The sequence below is a fragment of the Brienomyrus brachyistius genome, chromosome 2 (assembly GCF_023856365.1).
Source record: "Brienomyrus brachyistius isolate T26 chromosome 2, BBRACH_0.4, whole genome shotgun sequence".
In the NCBI taxonomy this organism is placed as follows: domain Eukaryota; kingdom Metazoa; phylum Chordata; class Actinopteri; order Osteoglossiformes; family Mormyridae; genus Brienomyrus; species Brienomyrus brachyistius.
The window spans coordinates 10,978,164-10,988,812 of NC_064534.1; the positions used below are offsets into that span (position 1 = coordinate 10,978,164).

The 10,649-nt window shown below is 42.3% G+C and overlaps 1 protein-coding gene across 2 annotated transcripts; it reads left to right on the top strand.

Moving 5' to 3' along the window:
- Positions 1–1,023: 1,023 nt before the first annotated feature.
- Positions 1,024–10,336, top strand: zgc:158260 (uncharacterized protein LOC571389 homolog). Of its 2 annotated transcripts, none has more exons than XM_049001708.1 (8): positions 1,024–1,159; positions 2,356–2,731; positions 2,945–3,087; positions 4,767–4,935; positions 6,179–6,373; positions 8,906–8,977; positions 9,211–9,288; positions 9,648–10,336. In XM_049001708.1, the coding sequence occupies exons 1-8, from the start codon at positions 1,113–1,115 to the stop codon at positions 9,726–9,728; spliced, it is 1,161 nt and encodes a 386-aa protein (XP_048857665.1). In that variant the 5' UTR covers positions 1,024–1,112; the 3' UTR covers positions 9,729–10,336. The 2 variants fall into 2 exon arrangements, with proteins under 2 accessions (XP_048857665.1, XP_048857657.1); XM_049001700.1 differs by having other exon boundaries at positions 4,755–4,935; positions 9,648–10,335.
- Positions 10,337–10,649: the final 313 nt, after the last annotated feature.

Genomic DNA, 10,649 nt, shown 5'->3' on the forward strand with positions numbered 1-10,649 from the left:
TCTGAGGACTGGCCATCCTGTACTCGTTAACCAGCTATGGATGATCCCTCCCAGCTTCCAGCCAATCCAGAACACCAAATACCCGATTACAGGTGAGCTGGGAGTTGGGAGGGAGCAAAAATGTGCACTGTCGAGGGGTGACACAAACTAGGTTGCGAAACACTTCTCTAATCCACATTATATACTTGTCCCAGAGCCCTGGTTCAAAACAACATTCAATACCTCAAAGATTGTTTTAAACCAAGATACATACTTGAAAAGTACTGCAACCTGGACCAAGACAAGATGGATGGATGGATGGATGGATGGATATAACCATAACTGCTCAATGAGTTTCCTTGTTTTTTTCCATATCAGTTATTGTTTGAAGCTCTTAAAGCAGAATTAAGTTGTTAAAATGATCCTACACTGGTGTTTTTGACCCACAAATTTCCAAGTCCTGCTGTGCACTGGCATCCTACACTGGGTGTACCCCCCCCCCCCCCCCCCCATCTGATTGTCAGGGGTCTTTCAACTGAAATCTAGGGCATCTAACTGGATGCTACATGCCTTTACACATCAGCTTAAGGGGACAGCGGAACATGATGCTATCACCTTAAAGCTTCAAGTTGAAGTTTTATACACTGCAAGTTGCCAAGCTTGTTGTTAATAGCCGTTGTAGATTAATTTTATTTTACAGAACTGAAATGGCAAATCTCTTCTTTACAATAACAATGTAAATGTATGCCCTCCAGGGTGTCTCCTATTTCATGTCCTGTGCTTCTTGGTATATACTGCCGGTTCACCACGACACTAAAAATCTTTTTCACTGTAGTGGGAAAAAAACATTGTAACGTTTTCACACATGATAACTTTCCTAAACTGTCTGGCTGTGAAACTAACGAAGAATGTAATGTAAACCGATCAATTTAAAGATAGTAATGTTACACAAATATCGTTTCTTTCTAAATGTTTTCCAAACTATAATTCGCGTTTGTAAATTATCCTAGTGTTGTCGGTATCTTAGCAACCAATATGCGTTTAAACTGGGGGGTGAACTTCAAGGGGCTGTTTTAATGGTAAAACGGTCTCATTCTGGAAAATATTACTAGATAGCGCATTTCGCGAACTGAATGGCAAAGAAAACCCCTTTTACTGACCGCAGTTCGTTGCATCCATGGTAAGAAAACGGCTTTGGGTCCAGGGAAGTTTGGTAGCCAGACAAAATGTAAAATTACCCACTTCACCAGAAGATGGGACAGCTGAAATAAATATGAAATCCATTTACATAGAAATTGATAGAATACATGTAAATTGTTTATATTTCGAAATAATATGTTTTTTTAAAATGCATTTTGGGAAATTATTGAAAATGAAACTTTTAACTTTTCTAACTAGTTAACTTGTCACTAATTTTACATTTCCATGGGTTTATTGTTGAGTTTTCCTTCTTTATTCTGAGTCAATCAGCTACAATCACCACTTGGTGACGTCTTGGTGACGTTAGTACGCACGTCATACGTTAGCCATTTAATTTGCATATAGAAGATACTGTTTATGATTTCCCAAAATGTATTCTACCAGAACGGCCTTATACAGTTCACTTCTTTTGAACTATGCCTCGAAAGTGCAGTCCAGGACAGTCATCTTGCTTTATAGCTAATGTCCGCAGTACTGTGTGGAAGTATAAAGCTATATCAAGTATATATTAACCCTGCTTTTTGTGCTATGCTACCTGGAAAAGGCTCAGGGCGCGCCCTCTCCCTGACCCTGCTAGGATAAATGGTCAGATGGATGGATATATTCTGCCATATTCATGTATTACTGCAAATTTATAAATCCTTTCCTAATTTCACAGTCTGTAAGGTAATGTAAACCCTGCTTGTGGAGTGCATAGCACTCACACAGGGGCTCACTTAAGCCAGACAGCAGCCAATACCATGCCTGAGCATTTTATCGACTGCATCTTGCAAATGTAGCCAAATTGCACTCAAGCCATCTGAAGTTGTCTTCCATGATAAGACAGATCCAGTCCATAGGGCAGAACATGGTTCTGGGTTCTGGAAAAGCATGGAAAATGCTTTTCTTCTTCCACAGCTCTCTGAGTCAACAATTTTCTTTCCCGCAAAGCATCTGGAATCATCCAAACGGGTGTCTCTCCCTGCATCAAACTAGCTATGAACAGCATTTTTGTGTGTGTGTGTGTGTGTGATAGACTAAATTAAGATTTGAAAGTTTTAAGAGTTTCCATTTTCCGTTTGATTGACAATGTTATGGTGGTACATGACTCCCAAAATGCACTGCTCTTAACGCGGGACCATTATACAGGACCATTTACCAAGAACCCTACTTTGCCATTCATTTCTTCACCTTAAGGTACAAGGAAAGGCTGCCCAGCAGATACATGAGGGAGAATATGAAAATACAGCAACCCTCAGGTGTCCTTGACTCAGGCCGCTGGCATTTTCTGCAGCCTGGGCTGGACGGGTTGATGGCTGCAAGGCCATCAGGCAGCATGCAGACTCAGAGGGAGGTGTGCCCCAGTCTACACCGTAACACCGGCTCAGCCTGTGCCTCCACCAGCAGCAACAAATCCAGTCCTCAGAAACGCTTCAGCAAGGAGCAAGTGTACCTGTCTAAACAGAACCCGCAGCAACTAGCGCGGCGGGAACATCTCGCTCAGGTGGAGCAGAGATTATCCCAGCACCCTCTTGCCCTCCACCAATTCCTGAAGGAGAGCATGCCCCCCGAGGTGAGACACACCCATTCCATGTGCATGCCAGGACAAAAACGATCTGCAGAGAAAAGCAGCCAGGTGTAGGCTGCCTGATGATGTTTGTACTTGCTGTAGATGTCTGGTGACATGGGTTTTGGTGACGCACATCAAATTGTGTGTGCATCCTTTTACCTTTTGGGAACGGGGTATGCGTACGTATCTTTTCACCAATTCACGGTTGTGCTATAGCTTTTCATTGAGGTGGCATCCTTGTTGGAGCCCGAGATGCCCGTGGACAGTGACGAAGTTGCGAAAGAGGAACATTGCGCCGGTGACGTCGGTTCACAGTGTGAGACGGAGACACGGGAAGTCACAGTCACAGGCAGCGCACAGTAGGTTAACTTCTCACAGAGTCTAACACACCGCTGAACACTGATCTATAATGGAGGGGCCATGAAATACATACCCCGCTGTTCTGGGTGGGGGATTTGATTTTGCAATAAGTATGCAATGCCTTTAAAAAGTCAACACACCCCTGTAAAACCTGGAGGTTTTTTTGACGCAAAAATTTAACCAGGATAAGTCATGTCAGATCTTTTCCCATCATTATTGCGATATTGCAACGGACAAAATTCCAGTAAAAAAAAAAACACTAACGGAAACTTTTTTGGGAAAAATAACTTTAAATAACTGGGTTGCATATGTGTACACTCCCTTTTATGGTGGGACATGTGGATGTGTTCAGAATCCAATCACCTTCAAACTGATGTTCAAAAGCAATTATACTCCTGTCAGAGATGAAGCGTTGATCCTGATTAACCTGAAATAAGTAAATAGAGATCAGCTGTTTCTGTCAGAATATGTTGACATCTTTTTGGTTGCATCCAGTGCTGTTGATCCCATTAGGTGGCATAGCAGCTGCCTTTGGGTGCATTTGTCTGAGGGGAAGTTGACTTAGCCCCCCCCCCCCCCCCAAGAGCTCTAGTGTGAGTACCGCCCAAAACTAAGCTGGTTAGGCTTGCCTGGGTGGAGCTATTTCTCATGGAAAAAAAGAAACATCCAAGCCTACCTAAAATTTGTCAGAACACACACACATGGGTCTCACTTACTGTGAGCATTCAATAAGTATGCAATTCCTCTAAAAAGTCAACACACCCCTGTTAAAACTGGAAGTTTTTGTGATGTAAAAAAATTAAACCAGGATAAATCATGTCAGCTCGTTTCCCACCTTTATTGTGATATCGGAACTGACAAAATTACAGTAAAAAAAGTTATTTGATGAGACCGAGATAGAACTTTTTGGTCATTATTTCAACAGATATGTTTCATGCAACGGTAAGACAGTTCATCACCCAAAGAACCCCTTACTCATGGTGAAGCATGGTGGTGACAACATCATGCTATGGGGTGGCTTCTCTTCATCTGGGACTGAGGTTCTAGTCCATATAGTAGGAATCATGGACAGCTTCTCCATGCCAATCTATTTTGGCACAAAACCCGCAGGTGTCTGTTAGAAAGGTGAAGAAGAATTAAGCAAGTGAAAGCATTTATCCAGCAATTTATCCATAAATTAAGAAAGTAAAAGCATTTATCCAGCTCAAGAAAGGAATGGCTTCAGGAGAAGAATATCTAAGTTGTGGAACGGCTCAGACCTAAATCCTACTAAGAACCAGTAGTGCTTCAACAAAGTATCATATAAGGGGTGTGCACACTTAAGCAACCAGGCTATTGTAATTTTTTTTTTTCTCCCAAATAGTTTCTGTTTATTTTTCATTAGTATTTTGTTGCATTAAATATGACATCATTTTTCTTGGTTTTATTTTTACAAAACAACACCCTGCAATTTTAATATGGGTGTGGAGAACATTTAAATCCACTGTAATTTCAAGTTTTATTGTCATGTATTCTGCCTTGAAATTCTTATAATTACAACATAATGTGTATCTAAAAGATATGAACAGATATTTTGCAAGTGGTAACTTGCAGAATGGCATGTGTGAGATTAAAAGAATTAAATATATATCGCTCTAGTACTAGCATGTTCTGGGGACTGACACAGGACTCTATCCAGCTCCAAGCCTGATAGATCTAGACCAGGAAACCCACATCTCTGGAAAGTGAAAGGCAGTATGAACCCCTGTGGGGTCCAGGGGTGGCTCTTGAAGTCCCGAAGCACCATCTCCCAGGATGAGGATACCCAGAAAGCGATCAGTCAGTTATGCAGCTTCATAGCATCACTGGTGAGTGAGGTCAAGCTAACCTGCTATAGTGTTAGCCAGTCACAAGCTTATTCACCTCCCGAAATATTCACCTGCTATACTGTTAGCCAGTCGCAAACTTACTCATCTCCTGAAATTTTCACCTGCTATATTGTTAGCCTGTCACAAACTTACTCACCTCCCGAAATAGTCACCTGCTATTCTGTTAGCCAGTTGCATACTTATTCACCTCCCAAAATATTCACCTGCTATAAGATTGCTTACTTCTTTAAATAGTCTAGTATGCACTCTGGAAAAAGCTAAGAGGCCACAGCAAAAATTTTATTCAATTTATGAGCAGGTTACTGTGTAAAATATGCATTTTCGTTTTTCAAACTCCAGTCTGGTTCTTCCCTGCTTCTCACAGATGAACAGCTTCCTCCTTGCTTTGCGGGTCTTCAGTCCTGCTTCTAGGAGCCTGTTATGAATTGTCCTAGCAGTGCACATCACACCGCTTAATGTTTCCCCTTCCCTTTGAAGGTCACTTGAGGTCATCCTCCGATTCATGAGAAGCTGTCGGATAAGTTGATGGTCATCTCTTAGAAAGTGGCTTCCGCCCTCTACCTGGCTGGTTTTCGGTCATTCCCAGTCTCTCCTGCTTCACCTTGTTCTTGTGTACTGCTGTCTTAGAAACTTTGAGCCTGGAAGCAGCCTGCCTTGCAGTGTAGCATTTTTGCCGACAGAACAAGGATTAAACCAGGATTTAAAAATGCAGATTTATTTTTTTAAATTTAGTGTGGTTTTTTAAAAATTTTGTTCCTGAACTGTGTATTTGGGAACACATTACTTGAGGGAGCATAATAAATGATATAGCGGCACACACTTACTTAATGCATCAATTAACCAGTATCAAACTGTTAGTTATGTAGTGATCCCATCTTCGTTCATCAGTTATCAGTCCATGCATTTCATGTAGGAACTTTATTAGTTCATGAATTGTTCTGGAGTAGTAACTGAATAACTAAGATAATTATGGCCCTTCAAGTAAAGTGTGATTGTATATTCCCAGTCATAATAAACCCTATAACAAGTGCCACTTCTCTATTCATTCAACTCCTCTTTTATTTTATATATATATTTTTTTGCAGTAGATGACACAGGAAAAACTCTCTGAGAGGATTCAGTTAACACCTAGTGTTTATATGAGGCTTAGAGAATTCAGAGAAAAGGGATGAATGTCAGTAGTCCAGCTGCCTAGCTGTCATGCTTCTCTGTCCCCAACCAGCCCGGTGAAAGTGGCGACCTCGATGAGGCCACCCTCCAGGACCTCTTTGACAGCAGCTACGAGAGGAAACAATCGCAGACCTTCCCCATCCAGGTGGTGTCGCCCTCTAGTGCGGCAGGCGAGTTGCGCCGTTCCCCGGAAGACCCGCACAGAGTGATGACCCACGATATCCCGTCTAACCAAGAGGCACCTGAGGTAACCGGCGTCACTCTCAGAACTGCACAACAGTCACACCGCGCTGAAAAACACGCTCATTCATAGACGCGCCAAAAACACTGGCTGCTGTAGTACTTGGTATCATTAATAATCCGTTTAGCAAATTGTCTGCCAAATTTGCACTGTGCCGCAATATTGTCAAAGGATTAATAAACTGCCAACTGCCACCAGCTTTCTGAAAACCTGCGGGCATTGGACAGCTTGCGTGATGTATCAAAATTTAATGCAATAAAGTGAATGGCACCTATATCTAGTGGCTCACCGGATATATTAGTGTATATGTGTATATTAGTGCGCACCTGCAAGGTTGTGGCTCTGTTTCCAGTCCCTGGTTCTCTGTGTGTGGAGTTTGCATCCTCTATTTGTTCAAATTGATTTCAGTTATGTACTCAGGTTTGATCCCACAGTCCAAAGATTTCGGTTATATAGCTTGGTGCATCTGCTGGGCCTTTGGCTTGTGTCTGTGCACTCTCTTATTGCCTGGCACCCGTCCCACGCTGGGATAGGCTAACAGTCATCCTCACTCACCTGCAATCAGTTACTATGTTCCTGTTCTCATATTTCCCCGGTCTGTTAGTCCCTTTGTTAGAATCAAAATGGTTGTTCTTGCTGCTTGTTCCGCTCCCCCAATCCTTTGAAGTAAATGCTAAGAAAAAAGTCTTTGACGTAATTCTGGTATTGTCATAATAATAGGTCTACCTAGCTAGCACCACTGGTTCACCATGGTAAAAGCCCAGTTTCCCATACATTGTTCTGTGATCATATTTCAGTATCTCACGGATCACTTGCATAGTTTCTGCTAACTTTCTGTCCGCACAATGCAGAACAGGGCAAGAGTGACACTCTCTTCTGAAAGACAGCATACAAGTAAATATATACAATAGAATACATAAAATATTGACCAATGACTACCTCTGACAGTGATATTAGATTAACTGTATTCAATCAACATTACCTGCATTTTCCAATTCATTAATAACCAAATCAAGTAGGTTTATTAATCGTTCCAGCCACATACACAGTATACAGTACAAATGTTGTTGTATTGGTTACTTGATAATGCTAACTGTCACAAAGACAAAAGAAATTGCAAGTTAGAATCCAGGTGCAGAGTTTTATTCAAAAAGCCAAATTGGATGTAAGACAAAGAAAAGAGCTGGTGCAAACAGTATTGGGAAAACCTAGAACTTTAAAAGGAGAAATCAAGCAAAGGGCCGTGCACTAGGGAATCCAGAACCAAACCAACCACTTAGATCAGGACTCAAGTGAAACAGATGACACTTCACACTAAGGTGAGAGTCTCAAGTGTTTAAGCACGCGATTGGAAATACCTGACAGGTGTACACAGGAACTGGAACAGTGTGCTTAGTGTTCAGGAGAGGGGGATCGCTGAGAAGAACTGAAGGACTGGGGTGGTGTGACAGTAACATAGTAATATGATACTATCCATCCATCCATCCATCCATCCATCCATCCATCCATGTGTTGTAACTGCTTGTCCTATTCAGGATCACAGGGCGTCAGGAGTCTATCCCAGAGGCTACAGGTGCAAGGCAGAGAACAACCCAGGATGGGACACCGACCCATCACAGGGCACATTCACACACCATTCACTCACACCTATAGGCAATTTGGTAACTCCAATTAGCCTTAGCATGCTTTTGGACTGGGGGGGGACCACAATACCCAGAGAAATCCCCACCATGGCACAAGGAGAACATGCAAACTCCACACCCACAGAACCCTGGAGGAGACTTGATCGGTGAACCCAGAGGTGGAAGGTGGCAGTGCTAACCACTGCACCACCATGTCAGCCCATAAAATGCTGTTTTATAACTACTCTCATTCTACACCATGTTGGTTTGAAGTAATCAGTTCATTACACTTTAGTAGTAATTGGATTTAAAGTTTAACTTCATCAGTGATGAGTAGCACAGTGATTCCCTGGGCATCACCATAGCCTCACACCCTCCAGGTTCTGGATGTGAATCCCATCCCTGCTCTGTGGGCTTCTTCCTGCAGTCCAAAAACGTGTTCAAGCAAACTGGTGTCTCTACATTTCCCATAGGGTACATGTCCTCGTGGTTGGTAATTTTCACCTAGGCAACTTCTGCAAGCTTTTGCTGAGTAAGCGGATAGATATTTCCATTAATGACTAGGTTATGGGAGTTTTACTTACACAAAAATGAGGACAGAAGGAAAAATGATTGATTCTGAGAGATTACCAATCAGACTGTAGAGCAGGTGGGACCAAGTAACCAATCAGATATCTTGGTCCTGCCTAATCTAGTTGCTTGGGCCCATCTCCTCTATAATCTGATTGGTTACCTATCCGAACCAATCATTTTTCCTTCTGCCTTCAGAACATTTTTGTGCAAGTAAAACTCCTATGAACTAATGAGCGACATCTGCTTATATATAAAACTAGTGGTTTAAAGTTTTGTTCATCATACCACAGAATCACCTAGAGAAGCACTGATTAAACATTGGACCTGGTACTTCAATCCACAGATATCATGGAAGCAGACTGCATGTGAAGATGATGTTCCTGAGGACCAAGGGCTCATGCAGCCAAGCCTCAAGGTAGGCCTGCCTAAGGAGTAGAAGAGAGTTTGATATGGAGGGTGGAGGGCTGGGACAACTTAATAATTTAAATGCAAAGGTCTATTTTTTGCAGGCTTGAAGCAAAATTAAACACTGGGGGGGGGGGTTCCTCTCTGGTTCTTACATACCTGGGACCTCCTGTCTGAGTTGTTAATATTCCAAAGTCAACAAGGAGAAAATGGCTACTGTCTGTAATGATGGATCTTCTTCAGGACGAGGAGCTGAAGCAGCTTCCTGTAACCCTGGCCTTCAAAGAGTTCATACACCGCAAGGGTCTGAGGGAGCCCAGGGTAAGAGAGGAGCCTGTGCTCATCACTTTGAGACATGAACTTAGCAGACAAACACTTCACTCCAGTCTTTTCCAATCCGGTCCATGAGGAACCGCAGACAATCCACAGTTTTGCTACCTCCCAGCCCCAGGAGCAAAAATGTGGACCATCTGCATGTTCCTGAGGACCGGGTTGGGAAACACTGCTTTGCTATGTCCTACCACAGACTATGATGTGCATCTTCACTATTTACTTAACCTTTGGCAGGAAAGTCCTTCACCACTATGAATTTTCTACAGTGTGTGTGCAGTTCCATGGAATTCTTTTGTCCTATTAAAGTGTCAGATCGTAACTCCACTGGCTTACATGTGTCTTCACAGTTCCTCCGCGCTCTTTTCTCCAACGAGGAGCAGAAGGACAAAAGAACCAGAAGCTTCATGAACACTATGACCTCCACTTAACAGAGGAGCATGATGATCTTATAGCAGCTGCTACTCATCATTACTCATCAGCTACGCGGAGTCAGTATGAAAGACACGGTTTTGATGTCACTCTCAGGTGCGAATGTCACCTGCTCCATATACAATGTGTTTGCCTTGCGTCTGAATGCCATCTTCCTAGTAAACTTGACGTCTGACCCTCTGCTGCAACTTTATTCAACGTCAGCCCCAAATCGAACGTGTCCTGCTATACAAAACTGGTGCCCTAATATAACTTGCGATACTAACCCACCTGAGTCTCCTGTTTTCTTCAGACGTACCTGTGTGGCTCAAAAGGTGGAATTAGGCAGTCTAGCTTGTTATCCTGGTATCTATTTAATAATGTCATTTACGTTTGTCATGGTGATTAAAATATATTTTAAATAATGAAGAATCGCACAATAATATTATGGGCCAGTGACTCACAGTTCAAATGTCTATGTTGTCAAAAGAGGGACTGAGGGCGCATTCATAATGCAATTAATGCAACGGACAGTAGATGCTTTTGGATCCACTGTGTACAAAACATAATGGAAGTGTTGTTTTTTTTTAATAAAAGGCATATAGAACCTTGCATTTCAAATGGCTGCCAGATCATAATGGACGATGACATTTACTGAGCTGAGAGGCAAAACTGTATGAGATACACATAGCCCAACAGACGGCAAAATATATTTTAAGAAATACATAGTTCCATGTTCAATTGTAATTGGATAAGCTTCTGTAAATCATTACCTTCTGTCAGATCAGTCTATCGAAATGCAAGCCTGAATTTGCAAGGCCGTTACCCAACTAACTGCAGGAGTTGCATATCAAAAGGTATGAAAACCACCTAAATGTTAGGCCTGATATTCCGAAAATCTTGAATTACAAAATCATAAGCAGTCTATGCGAGGCGTCCTC

What these genes read in the sequence shown, in the direction of transcription:
- zgc:158260 (XM_049001700.1), top strand. Translation starts at nt 1,113, where the DNA reads ATGGCAAAGAAAACCCCTTTTACTGACCGCAGTTCGTTGCATCCATG. An exon ending in CTAACCAAGAGGCACCTGAG is followed by an intron (nt 6,374 to 8,905) that starts GTAACCGGCGTC and finishes TTCAATCCACAG; the next exon opens with ATATCATGGAAGCAGACTGC. An exon ending in AGGGTCTGAGGGAGCCCAGG is followed by an intron (nt 9,289 to 9,647) that starts GTAAGAGAGGAG and finishes GTGTCTTCACAG; the next exon opens with TTCCTCCGCGCTCTTTTCTC.